At 39.7% G+C, this 14,964-nt stretch overlaps 1 protein-coding gene across 1 annotated transcript; it reads right to left on the bottom strand.

Moving 5' to 3' along the window:
- Positions 1-1,324: 1,324 nt before the first annotated feature.
- Smp_022850.1 (hypothetical protein) lies at positions 1,325-6,084 on the bottom strand (the record flags this gene model as incomplete). Its single annotated transcript, XM_018800147.1, has 9 exons — positions 5,997-6,084; positions 5,857-5,956; positions 5,754-5,819; positions 5,651-5,719; positions 5,586-5,618; positions 5,497-5,534; positions 5,382-5,456; positions 5,185-5,349; positions 1,325-1,602 (listed from the first exon to the last, which is right to left on the bottom strand). The coding sequence occupies exons 2-9, from the start codon at positions 5,886-5,888 to the stop codon at positions 1,325-1,327; spliced, it is 756 nt and encodes a 251-aa protein (XP_018653990.1). The 5' UTR covers positions 5,889-5,956; positions 5,997-6,084.
- Between the last annotated feature and the right edge of the window lie 8,880 nt (positions 6,085-14,964).

The raw sequence follows: 14,964 nt of genomic DNA on the forward strand, positions 1-14,964 counted from the left end.
CGGTTAAGGGCTCCGGCTCGAGACTGGTAGGTCCTGGGTTCGAATCTCGCGAGAGCGGGTTCGTGGATGCGCACTGCTGAGGAGTCCCATAATAGGACGAAACGGCCGTCCAGTGCTTCCAGGTTTTCGATGGTGGTCTAGCCTCAATTGACTCATGATCTTAACTATAAAACTTCACTTATCTCGGAAGTCTGATCAGCAATAAAGAGTTGGTTCCCGACGAAATCTCAGCACGGATTCAAAAAGCTCGTTTGGCTTTTGCCACCTCACGTCACCTATGGCGAAGATGAGATATCCGTCTATCAATTAAGGGACGAGTATACTGCGCAGCAGTTCGTTCTGTTCTACTATACGGCTGCTAAACGTGGCCAATAAGAGTAGAAGATACTCGTAAGTTACTAGTATTTGACCACAGATGTCTTAGAAATATTGCTCGCATCTGCTGGTGTCACCGGGTAAGTAATGGTGAGTGAGGTTAGATGCTAGGGTATTAGGGAATGATGGTAAATCAGTTGATGTGGTCATGAATCTTCATCGACTGAGATGGTTGGGCCACGTGTTACGTGTGCCTGAAGACCGATTACCACGACGCGCTATGCTGACTAGTAGTGGGGATTGTTGGAAGAGAGTAAGGGGCGGTCAAACCTAAACGTGGCATCAGTCCACAAAGTCACTAACTTCTAGTCTAAGCCATGTTGGTAGATGCAGACTACTTGGTTGGGGTCCGCGTGACTATCGTAACCAATGGTTGGAGACTCTGGGCGACATGGCTCAGAACCGATCATAATGATGTAGGTGTATACACTCCTTGTCTTCCCTTGAACCGTGAGATTAAAATTGCTTCATATCTGTCTTTTTTTCTGTATTATATCGTTATATACAATCTTTCTTTTATATATTACCACCAATAAATTAACTACTGCTATGAATTCGGTGTTCATCTTGTTGTGCTGACGACGTATGGGAACCTGGTCCCACGTTGTAGCAGATTGGCTGTCTGACCCAGTAGAAAATGGATACAGTAATGTAAAATCACGGTAACAGGTCGTTGTAGAATAAATGAAGCTTCATTTGATACACCTTGGACCGCCACTTCAGGAAAGGAGTCCTCAACTAGTGCTTCGCCAATAAAACTGGGAATATCCATGTTTAGTAGCGACTTCGACATACTAAATAAATGCATACTTTCAATTACAAGTTTGATTATAAACACTGGCATTTATAGTGATTAAAATGAAGTGACTAGTAAGTCATTATTCTAAAACTTAAAAAATCATAAGAATTTCCCAGAGAACAGTTTATTTGAAAAGTACAGATTAATAGATTATGTTGAAGTTCCTCTAGAGATTTTCTCCAAATTAGTCATATGTTCTTCTTCTTCTATGGAAGCATTTATTCGTGTTATCTTATCGTCAAAGAACTGTGTAAACCACTCGAGATGTTGCTTTTTGTCGTCAACACTAAAATATGGGTTTTTCGAAAGCCCAGTGCAAACAAGTTCCAAGAACGATGCCAATGGTTTACACTTGAGATGTTCCTTATTTAGGTGGTTTTCCAGAAATACATGTTCATGAAAAGGTACATCTAACTCGGAATTCCAATCTGTAAAGTAAACAAACAAGGTGTGGATTTTTAGTAGATTGAATTGATAAACTACCATATGAGAAAATAATCTCGGTATTTTTGTTTCTGTATTAAGTGTAAAGTAGGTGCTTTTTCGTAAAATATAACAGACTTATGGACTGGTGCTATTTTGGTTTGGGTACCCCTAGCTTCCTTCCAACCTAATCTTTAATCAACTAACACTGCTTGTCGATATATACGTTGCTTGGGGATACACTTACTTGGTAGCATGTCTAACATCGGCATCACTCGGTGATTTCGACATGCACAAGCAATACTTCGGAAACATCTATAAATACTAGTAATTTGCGAATATTATATATTTTTAAAGGCTATGTTTTGCAGCCGTGCTGTAAAACGGAACGAAATACTGGCTAATTCTTATCTAATCAGCTCTAGTCGTTGCTTGGAGAAGACTCTAGAAGCTTCTCATGTAAAATCTATAAATATACTAACGTATTTCTTATTGCGCTTCCTACTTCATCTATCCTTGTTATTTGGAATATAATTTCTCCCCCGTTCAACCGTGTTCTGATTTGGGGACTTGTCGAGTGTATTGGTGTCCAAGAATACTGAGCAATAGGAATAGCTGGGTCGTAATAAGGAATATATATATTAATAATTATAACAGTGGCGACGGGGAAAAAGGAAAATTCATTCAAAATGCCGATATCAGACGACCAGCTTAACCGAATACTGCAGCAACAGAAAGCACAACTTGACGCACAAATGCGCTTGTTAGAAACTCTGACGCAACAGCTTAACATTCACTGCTCCAGTTCACATGCTACTTCAAGTACTTCTTGTGATGCAGTTGCCAGCAGCAATCCAGAATTCTATTATGACCCCGAATGTGGAAACACATTTCTCACGTGGTTCAAGCGTTGGGAAGACACATTTAGAATAGAAATCTGTAAACAAGATGACGCATGAGACTCGACTGTTGATGCGCAAGTTAGGAAGTCATGAACATGCACGCTATGCTGATCATATATTACCAAAGTTACCTCGAGAGCTTGGTTTCGAGGAGACAGTATCTCAGCTGTCAGAAATATTCGGTGAATCTTCCTCATTGTTTAGTATTCGATATCAGTGTCTTTATTTGTTGAAACGAGAAACCGATGAATATGGTGCTCTAGCAGACATCGTCAACAGAAAATGTGAAAGGTTCAAGTTACGCTCGTTGACAGAAGATGCCTTATATTCATCAAGGCTCTTCAGTCACCACAAGATGCTGAGATTAGAACCAGACTTCTAACTCGTTTGGATTAAAATCCTAACGTCACACTCAGGACATTGACAGATGAGTGTAAACGACCACAAAACATCAGACACGACAATCAGCTAATTGAACAGGTAAATTCTAATTTAACCTGCAGTAGTGTAAATGCTATTACTAGGTTAAAAAGTCAGAAGCCGAATAAAACTCGTAACAAACCAACGGCTGCCTGTTGGTTATGCGGCGATTGGTATTATGTACGATTCTGTCCATTTAAGAAGCATAAGTGTCAGGTGTGCAACAGACGTGGACATAAAGAACGCCATTGTCCACCGAATCGTACGTCCCAGCCCAAGAAGAAGTACAAACGTCCTCCACGTGTGGTGAAATCAGCCGAGTCTAAATCTCTTTCTCTGGTAGCAGCTTTTCAAACAGAATGACATTCGGATAAGCACGTTACTATCCAGATAAACGGCATTTTAGATCGTCTTCAAATTGACACGGCATTAGATATCACCCTAGTATCCAGACAAACGTATAACTTGCTGGGAAAGCCGCCAATGAAGCCATGGAAGAAAACAGCTAAAAACGCATCTGCAGGTGTACTAAAACTAGTTGGCGAATTACAATGTGAATTTTCCTTCAATGGAACTAATTGTAAAGGAACATGCTATCTGACTGAACGGCCAAACCTTGATCTATTTGGGCTAGATATGTTAGAACAACTTGGACTAATGGATAAACCCATTACCAGTGTCTGCAATGTGTCGTGTTCATCATTGGACACCCCGATACTTACAAAAGTGCCTGGTGCAAAGTCACCGTGATAGCGTGTACATTTAGACTTCGCGGGTCCATTCCATGGACAAACTTACCTTCTGGTAGTTGACGCATACAGCAAGTGGCCAGGAATCTTCATCATGGAACATCCAACTGCAAGCTGCACAGTCAGAAACCTACGTCAACTATTCAGTCGTTTCGGGGTCCCAGAATCGATAGTTAGCGACAATGGAACACAGTTTACTTCTGCTACCTTCTCAGAATTTTGTCGGCAGAACGGAATCACTCATGTCCGAACACTTCCATTCCATCCCCAATCCAGTGGTCAAGTGGAACGCTTTGTCAGTACATTTAAAAATGCTCTGAAAAAATCTAAAGGGGAGGGTACCACCGAAGAGATCTTAGAGAGGTTCCTGCTTATCTATCGCTCTACACCGAACCCTCAGACGATTAACGGGGTCTCTCCAGCAGAAGCTCTACTTGGCAGAAAATTACGAACACATTTCGATGTCATCCGTCCAACGCCAGTTCTTGAGCCTCAACGGAACTTATCGATGGAAAAGCAGTCCAATCGACACCATGGGGCACAAAGAAGATTGTTCACAGTGGGTCAAAAAGTACTTGCTATGGACTATCGTGGTAAACATCCTACGTGGACAGCTGGTCGGATCGTGAGAAAGAAAGAGGAAGTGGTTTATGAGGTGGCAGTTGGCTCAGAAATTTGGGCACGTCATGCTAATCAATTGAAAGCAACTTCGATAGCCAGCAACGAGACTCGACATCGAATACCTCTCGACGTTCTGCTAGACACCTTTGAAATCAAAACGCCCGGAACAGACAGGTCAATTTCTGTGCAAGCTAAGAATGATACAACTTCCTTAAAATAATCAACAGACATGAAATGCTCTCACATGGCCTCAGGTATACAGCCACTGTCGGGGAAATCCTACTCACTGCCTTCTCGTGGAGAGGGTGTTGTTTACGAAATTAAGAGGACGAAAAGCGAATGTCTGGCACTCTAACCGGGCTGGTGGACATGGCGAGTCCACCTAAGGGAGTTGGAAAACCCTGATTCGAACCAATGGTGCACATGGGCTCCAGGATCCTGAAGGAACAAATGGCGTATGAATCAATCGTTGGTCACCGGCTACCATGGGACTGCATCTCCTCACGATGCTCCACTGCCTTGTAGATCAGACCTTTAGGTCAAAGGCTCCGGGTGTGGCCCCTTAAGAAAACCTCCTGCTTCAGTTTGGGTACCCGGGCAGTATCACAGCCCTCACACAAATCAAATGAGATTTGTGAGGCGCATATTTATCTGGTGCCCCTTTGTACCAATATTTATGTGTTTAAATAAATAATTAAATCTTCCCTGTTTAACCGTGTTCTGATTTAGGGACTTGTCGAGTGTAATGGTGTCCAAGAATACTAAGCAATAGGAATAGCTGGGTCATAATAAGGAATATATATACATTATTAATTATAACATTAAGATACCTTAAAGGAATGGACTCATCATAAACGGTTATTTTACTTCACACATACAAAACAAATGCATATACCTTGTTCATTATTAATTGGAAAACTCCACATTTTCTTTTCGACAGTCCACTTTAACCATTCTTCGAACTGGTTGTTTGGAAGAGCACAACTGAAAAGTGAGGCTTCCAAATTCTCAACAGCATCAAAAATGAGGTTTAATGAGTTGCAAGAATCAGCAGGTAGGACTAAAACTTAACTAGATCTGAAAGTCACCTACCATTTTCATGAGTGAATATATTTACATTAGCCGGTGAAGGAAGATCGACGAATCTTGTTGTTGGTGCGTCATTATCTTGCATAAAGTTACAATTGCAAATAGAAAACAAGCTTACCAGGACGATATTCTTTAATGAAATCGCTAAGGAGATCCCTAAAATTGTCCGTCAAAAGTTACTAATATAACAAAACAGCACTGACATACTTTGATGTTACGATGTTTGTAGATTTTGCATAGCTACAGAGTAAATCATTAAAAAAACGACTTACTCAGACACATCACCTGATGTATCAACAGACTCTAGATTATCACTATTGCCTTTGCTGCGTTTTAATTGTCTTAAAATATAAAGCTTTAAGATAAACGGCTAACTTTGTATTTGCTGATCTGAACGGTGTCGCAGTCAAGCATTTGAAATGATTAAAATTAGCATGGAACCTAATATTTACTAGGCAACAACCATCAGCAAACTAACCTTGAAAATATGCTCGAATAAAGGATAGCCATTAATAAAATACAAAGTTTGTTAGAGAACCGAATTAAGGACTAGTAACTTGGAGGTTCTCAGAATAGTCCTTCAATCAGTATTTTACCTACATGAAGAGAACAACGTACGCATGAACGTTTTCAACAAGCAGGTTAGTCATAAAGATCTCATAATGTCCATATGGAATAACCCTTGTGGCCCAATTCTTTTACGTTCCCATCTTAAAAATTTTGCAGTGACTTGAAAATAGGCACGTGGCCCATACGAAATAAATGAATATGACCACGAAATCAGAAGCCTTCAAGCTAAGGAACAATTAAATAGACAGTTAGAGGGGATTATTTTCTTATTTTAGCAAACTGATGTTACCACAAAAACCCCTGTTAGATAAAATGACAAGGCTAGTAACAGACTAATCCATTTAGTCACGATCCAGGAAATATCCTGCGTTACAACAAGCGATCGACGTCCCTAAATAAAGTTTCGAGATAAATGGCATGAAATGCTTCTGATAAAAAAGCTGTTGAGAGTATATTTAGATGTTGATAGTGTAAATTATTTTCCAGTGGCCAGGACCTTAGTCTAAATTACCAAGGGGGAGAATCAGCATTAGGATTTGAAAGCATGCCCCTACTCCATGCGAAACTCCACTGTTGGTAACCAGATTCTCGATAGAATGTGGCATATACTGGAAATGTGAATATTCTTACATAGACGGATCGAAATTTCGGCGAGACTAAACTATATGGACGAGCCAATCAGAAGCTCTCGCGGGTTTTCAAGGTCACGGCGCTAAGTTCGGTACCTGATGCTTACGTACGGTCGGTTTACAACGATTTTTAGAGATGTGATAATTCAGCGTCTACAAGAGAAGTGACCATAAGATTCTGGCGTGAAATTCAATTATCCATTTGTATAAATAGAGTTTTGGCATTATAGCTGATGTCAGTTCGTGATGAAAACCCTAAGTATACTTCCTAACCTTAACCGTAAGCTGTAAATCATAATTTGAGTACTTCATACAGGTTTATAACCTTATTTAGTCTTGGTTATTATGTTGAACCTCTCAGAGTCACCCTAGTGTCGCTCAAAGGTCGTCTCATCCTTAACCCTAAACCTTAACTCTAACCCTAAACCCAAAACCATACCAACATACCAACAACATTGAAGCTATGTGGTCGAGGCTAAAAGAATTTTTGAGACCTTATCTTGGTTCCAGAGGTCGACTACTACGGAGCCACATGGATGAGTTCCTGTACTATGATTTTAGAACTTCTGAACCTATATCTAACCATGATAAGTTTTTGAGTCATGTAAAAGAACAGTATCCCCTTTTAATTTTTGAGTTTTGTATAATATATTTTTACTGTGTACTAACTGTCTCCTGATTGACTAATATTTCTCAAGGTCATTTAAGATTCGTTCAAAGGTCGTCCATGTAGTTTAGTCTCGCCGAAATTTCCCTAGCGAACTGTTCTAAAGAGCGAATTATTCGCAATTTTGTCTTTCATTTCAAGATCTATTAGTCGGAGTAGAAGGATTAAATATCAGTACACCCAAACAGACTGACCCAAGACTTGGCAACATAAAAAATGAGAGGGTACAATGATAATTTAATATTAAACAAACTTAGGTATTTATTACCTTTATTGAGTAATTGTTGATAGTATACTGGAATATCCTACTAGGCTAAGTCTATGTGATGATAGATCTCAAAGGCCATATAGATTAGACACTGAGGGTGAAGTCGACAACAAAATTTTCTACACTTATAAATGTCAACACTTAAGAGCCTAATGAATTATGTTAGTATTTTTCTGTATATGTGGTAGATTTCTGTCAGTGTGAACAAGCTTTCTACTGTTTTACTCTAAAAGTTGCTTTCGACTGATTTTTTCTCAGGTTGTTTCATACTAAAGACCACGAGACAGGCATTTGCTGATGAGCTTAACGTTAATGATGACTAAATGAGTGACACCAATGTTGCATTGTGGAAACAAAGATAAGTTACCAGGCAGTCGTGATACGGTGGAATGTATATCTTTTTCTTGAATTACAGGCAACTTATCCAGTGACTGATGACCTAGACTAGGAGGGAAAACATGTGAATATGCTTTGAAATACAAGGAAGTCTATACACTTTTTACCGTATGAAGAGTAACAATAAAACACCCCGCGACAGAAATAAGTTCTCCTAACAATGAGCATAAGGTGAATTTGTCAACCTAAACGATTCACCAATAGCATTTGTTGTTGAGATGGTCTTCAAGGAATAATTACACAAAAAATTTCTGTCGGCGGTTTACTAAAGAAAATTGTGATGTTTATCTCTTGATATAGCTCATGGATACATACAGTATGGAAGAGGGTAAAAAAACTTCACAAGCCATACACTGAAAACACAAACCAACCATAACAATAACAGGAGAATGAGTGACGACCAACAAGTTACGCGCCTGGGAGACTTTCAATCTTTAGTTTCAATCTTCAGTAATAGGGTTAGTTGGTCAGTTGAATTAACAGAAAGTATGCTGCTCAATCATTCAGAATAGAGAAGATGAATCCAGGGTCATATAGATCAGCAGCTAGGGATCGCATTTTCACCATGAACTGACATAATGTCCAGAAAGTTTCTGTTTGAATCAGGGGCATCAGTAGAAGAGCCATGGACACATTTCAAGCAGTTATACAGTCAGAGAACTCAACCATACACAACCTGGACATTCCCAAGGAAGAAAAAACATTGCCATCCCTGTATAGGTTGGTTTTTCGGTGTTTACCCAAACAAAAGAAGAAATGTTCGAATGTTGCCACCAGCCTTGGCACAGCAAGAACAATGGAACGCTACAGATCGACAAGAAACAAGTGTATAATTAAAATCCACGAATATCAGGGAAAATATGAAATGCAGTTGGTACGATCTTCACTCAAGCAACCTAGGAGACTATTCTCGTACATAAATTACAGAACAAGGGTGCAGCATTGGATTCCCAACCTAATTAAGAAGGGGATTAGATCTAAATTGATAGAGGAAAAAGTAGAGGCTATAGCAAACTATTTCGGGGTAGTTTTCACTCAGAAACCTCATCTAGACGAAGAACTAAACCCAAATACAAAGTCAACAAACCGTCTGCTAACCATGGACTCGGATCGAGATGATGTACTTGAGGCTCTTAGCACCTTAGACATGGAAACGTCAACAGGACCGAATGGACTACACCCCAAAATCCTGAGGCATGTTGCACAACATATTGCAGCCCCATCGACTGTGATATTCTATATGACACTTGACCAGGGTGTTTTACCTACGGACTGGAATGATGCAATCGTCACTCCCGTGCATAAAACAGGATCAAGACAACTTCCATCGAACTACAGACCTGTCAGCTTCGCCAGTGTCGTGCTCAAAATACTGGAAAGAATAGCCGACCATAATGACATTCATGGAAACCAACAACTCGTTAAACAGAGAACAACGTGGTTTCAGAAAAGGTTTATCTTGCACAAAAACCTCCTTATAGCAAGGGATCAGTGGATAGAAGCTCTAGGCAATAGAAAACCAGTGGATATGGTCTACACAGACTTCAGCAAAGCATTTGACAAGGTGCCAACAAATAAACTACTATTGAAGTTGGAAAGTCTTGGCATTGCCGGATCTCTCTTAAAAATGGATTAAGGATTTCTAGTAGGTCGTAGAGAGAAAGTAAGAAAAAACTCGAAGAACTCCACCTGGAGACCAGTACTCAGTCGAGTACCGCAAAGTCCTGTCCTAGGTCCTTTACTTTTTATACGGTATGCAAAGATCTCCCAAGTATAGTTGTGTTTTCAATGCTGTTATTCACTGATGTAAAAATCTGGCGAGAAATAACGGGAGACGCAGATCGTCAACAGAGCAACACTTCCACATATTCGTGATAAAATGTCCTAGGGACGATCGCTAATCGAACCTTAAAAATAACAGACGATTGCATTGCTGAAGCTCCAAAATGCTCTGGTTTGAGGTTACAGCAGATCAGTTCAACTGTTAAATCTTTATCTGTGGAATAAATAATACAGATGTTGACAGGATTTCGATATAACCTTACAGATAATCACGAAGCCTGACGGATTTTAAACACGTTACAACAATGGTCCAACTGAAAGCATAACTTTTGGAGTTTGGGTCGTTAAATGCAGTTGCAACCTCTAATTCCCCTGGAAGACCGACTAAAAGCAAATAATCACCCATTAACATTTGTTAAACTGCAATTGACTATGCTTGGTGGTTTAACTGACCAAGAATCTCCTATTATGTTTAAAAAATAACTCAAGTATTTACCCACAACTTGATATGGTCTGGGGGTTGTGCCCTCTGTCATTTTATATTTAAACCCAAAGTGTTTATGAGTTTGTATTAGGACTTTACGCTTCACTCGTTCGACACATTGGGTAATAAGCGACCACAACATCTACCTTGGCGTCTTTTTCGTCTCTACACTGCGATGCGTAAATATAAGTTCAACAGAACAGTGTTGACTAAAGAAGCATAAGTGCCATATTGTCACTACCCATCAAAATAATATCAGTCAAATTCACTTGGTGTTGTTTGCTTGTATCTTCTCATTGTTATTTAGGACTACAATTGATCGGTGTTTTGTTGGCACATGTGCATCCTGTGCAGATTGTTTCGATATTGCCTTAAGTCATAAGCTTTGTAAGCAAAAATGGATAGTGGATAGCAATGGAATCCAGAACGCGCGTTTTGTCCTATTTGGGACTCGTCAGCTTGATGTGCCTGCGTCTGAGCGCCGATGTTCACAGAATGAATATATTCCAACAAGGTACTGATCGATTACGGCCCTAAACAAGAATCGGAAGATACAAGCAAACGACACCAAGTCAAACTAAATATCACCCCGTTGCACAAGAAAGTGGCTACAAGATCTCAGTTGCTAAGTGGATAATTGGATAGCATTTGAAATGAACGGTACTGGGTTCGAGTCCCCGAGAGAACATTTACTCTGAGATGCAAGTATATCTGGCTGACGAGTCCCGAATAGGACGAAACGCGCATCCTAGTTCCCATCGCTACCCACTATTCATCTTTGTTAAATATCAGTCAATTTTCGTCTTGAAAATATGGAGCATTTGAAGTGATATTATGTCTCAACCATTGACACAGTTCACCTACGTTGATGATCTACAAGCCGTTTGTCGCTCCGTGATTACACACAATGTTTAACCATTTAGTAACCTCTGTAGCTCATATTCCACATTTCTCACTCCCAACACAATGTGCCTTTGCTGTACTGCTGTTTTGTATGTATTAAGTAAATAGACATCTTGAGCTTCCTTCTGATCTACATAACGTACTGCTCAACTATCGGTAGCATCGCGCAAACAACTCCCCAAAACTGCCTTTCTCCATGATCGGGTAAGGCTCGATACAATTGGAGAGTTCTTGGCTGAAAAATCTTAGACTATTAGTAACTGTCCACAAGAAACCCCATCAGCTACAACATAATGTGAGTCACTTTTAATTTTTTTCTCCGGCAGTTTTTCAGTTTTATCACACATTTTACTGTCCGACCACTGATTTTTAAATCTTCGCTCAACGCCTTGAAAGTTTTGGATTCTCACACACTTCCATGTAGTAGTTTATATTTGTTGGTTTACTTTTTGGAAACTTATGCATTGTCCCATACTACTATGCAATACTATTTCGATGTTCGACCAACACTCTACCAGCTTAACTTCCTGATATGCCTACAAATAATACTTTTAGAAATACCGCTTCCTAACAGGATGTGGGACATGAACCCCGAAATAAGATACAACTGCGATCTAATCATCACTTTTAAAGTGCCTAACATCCGAAGGGAGGGAAGGTGGAGTTACTGACAACCAAACATTGAAAGTGAAAGCGGTGATTTCAATTCACTCATGTTTGTGGGGCAAGACATTTTGTTTGCTTCAGACTGTTTATGGTTTATGACGAGAAAGCCATCCACCAATATTGAGGTTACTCTTTTATGTATCCTGCTTTATACACTCATGTTTTCTGCCTCATATCAATTCCGCCATTCTAGACAGCTTTTTAATTGCGTCAAATTTCAAACGCTTAGAAGTAGATATTACGGTTTCAATCCGGTAATAGTGATTGAAAACATATCCGTCTGCCTCCATACTACTCTCAGTTGGATGAGTTAACTGAAAAGTACGTGAACACTTTAAATGGAACACTATGAACTATGACAGGGGATGGGATGGCAAAGAAAATTTTCGACTTTTCATTGTTAGTCTACGTAAAATCACCAGATTTGCTAGCACCAAATCAAGTTCAGCCTCTGAAAGCAATATTTTGCCATGAAATTAAAACTGTCCTTGATAACAAAAGGCAAAGAAACAAAGCATAAGAATACTAGATCCGAAGACGGAGACATAGTTTGATCGCCGCCATCGGACGAAATTCAAGATTTTTCGGAATAACCACGGAATATACACTCGTAATCTCCATTACTTACTTCTTGATGGTACTATAATTGATGGACGGCCGTCGAACGATGCAAATGACCTTGGGAAAATTCTCCTAACTACCAGGGTCTAGAGGGGGTTACAAATTAGTATGGAAAATGAGAGTTGGGATTTAGAATTGAAGGTCGGTGTTAGGGGGGCAGAGTTGGGGTTTTCATCACTAAATAACGTCAGCTATAATGTCGAAATGCTATTTAGCCCATTGATTTCGTGCTAAAACCGAGGACTCTACAACATCAACCTAATCGGCTCGTATATAAATTAAAGTCCCACTGCTTCTTTAGTGGACTGGTAGATTGATACTTGAACGGCTAAGGAAGGTAAAGTATATGGTGAAAGTGAGGAGTTGAAATTTGATTTGTCAAGATAATGAAAAACAGAGATTTTCAGATGTCACACAAACTATAAGGGTGGACGCAAAATAGAATACCACCCCGGAAATTTTTGACTTGATATGTCCATAAACTCGTAATGCTCATAAATCAGAACAGAGCTCTATACGGTCAGCACTGAAACTTTTAAAAACTCGAGATTTTCCAGAGAAACTCAAGGAGACCTCACAGTGTTTTTGGAAGAAGATTCAGTGATACCAACTCAGCCATTGTCCTTAACCAGTAACTAATGGTTATTTCTTTTATATACTCTGGTTACAGGAACTAGTCACGTTCACGAGAACCCCGACGTAGACCAGCTTTTATCACATATGCACGCTAAAAAATTGCCATTACTACCGACGTCATTAGGAGGGTGATAGTGTGAGGAAGCAATGAGAAAGTGTAGGTTGGTGTTTAACAAGAGAAATGATTTAGTCTCATTTGTACCGCTTCATCAATCAAAGCTTGGTATGATAACGGAAGCATGAATCACCGATTATACTTCTGCTTAAATGTGTCTCCTGATAGCTATGACCCAACCCAAAATGACACCTTACAAAGATGAGGCAGAAGATGCTTTACTCATGACCATTCTAGCCTAACTTCATTCTCCTGTGATATACCGGGATTAAACGAACTTCAAGATTCACATGTGGATTGTTCTGAAATCTTTATACGAGGTTCCCCCCCATTCGACTGTGTCTATCGTCAGTCTAAAATACCAAAGTGAGAAATAGCAGTATTATCACAAGCCGTTGTGTTGTTTTCATTCCTACCATTCTCAGGCAAGCTTATTTGTGAGGACTTCAGCATGCCTGAAATTTACCTGTTTCCATTCAAAGGACCAAAGCATTAAGAGCCCTTTTTGAGGTTCCTAGAGATTGAAGGATGGACTCAGTATGTCAGTAGCCTTACTAGGCGTAGAAATACTTTGCACTTAGCCTTCACCAGTGGCCTTACACCCAACAACGTGTCTACTAGAAGAATAGTCCCAGGTACTTACCGTGATGTATCCATCTGGATCTGAATGCAAAAATCTTAACCAATAAACATGAAAATACCTTACTTCGTGGAGACTAGTTGGTTGAATGAACTTCTAAAACTCCCTAAAAGAGATTGATCTGGACAACCTCTTTACCGAAAACACTGCGGATAGACTGGATAACGAAATCTAGCACAATACTAGTAATATAATGGGCAAGGTAGAACCTTTAGGATGCTAAGGACTTAGGATGTTTGGGTATATCCAATGGCATATTCGGAGACGTTTCACCTAATTTCATAAACTGGATGACATTTCCTTTTCAGTTAAGACAACACAAATATTTGTCAAGGCGGAGGTGATGAGTACACAAAATACTGTCGCACAATAAAAAAGCCATTGAATTTAGTGATGGTTCCTTCGCACTTATAAAAGTCCTTCAGAATAGGTGTAAATGTGCTTAATTGAAAGGAGAGAGCATATTTATTAGTTATTATTATTTTTTATTACGTTACTATATGGCGGATAATCTTGTGTATCAGTGCCAAACGAAAATCCATTAGATGAACACCATCTTCAGTAATTACTAGTTTGGACGCCGATGTACGAAAGTTTCTAATTTAATTAGCGCACTGAAATATTCTTGCACTTAAGAACCGGATGGTATCTCATCTAGTATGCGAAAAACGGAAGTGACGAATCGTGTTATATCGAATCCTGCCACGTATTACTCTACACTTCCTACATATATCATCCCCAGGACTGATCCAGGACCTAAAACAGTGTTGAAAATTACCGTCACATAAACACCACGATAGTGGAATCTAGATTGAGGAAACAGCCGTAAAAGCGATACATATTCAGCCAGATCCAGACAAGAATTCTCGCTCTCATCCACTAATTTTTTCTGGTGCTTGACCAGATCGTGAATGCCTCCATATCTCAGGGGAAGCATATGACACAATGGACAGCTTGGATGCGACTAGAAAATTTGGACTTCGCAGATGACACAGATCACCTATCCCATAAACATGAACAAATGCAGGTCAAAACAACCAGTGTAGAAGAAACCTCTGTGGCAACAGGCCTCAACATACACAATGGAAAAAGCAAGATTCTGGAACACAATACGGAGAGCGCCAACTCAATCACACTTGATAGAGAAGCTCTGAAACAAGTGAACATATCCACGTGTAGCGAACAGAACACTAGTGGGGATAATCGAAT

Source organism: Schistosoma mansoni, chromosome W (genome assembly GCF_000237925.1).
Source record: "Schistosoma mansoni strain Puerto Rico chromosome W, complete genome".
Classification (NCBI taxonomy): domain Eukaryota; kingdom Metazoa; phylum Platyhelminthes; class Trematoda; order Strigeidida; family Schistosomatidae; genus Schistosoma; species Schistosoma mansoni.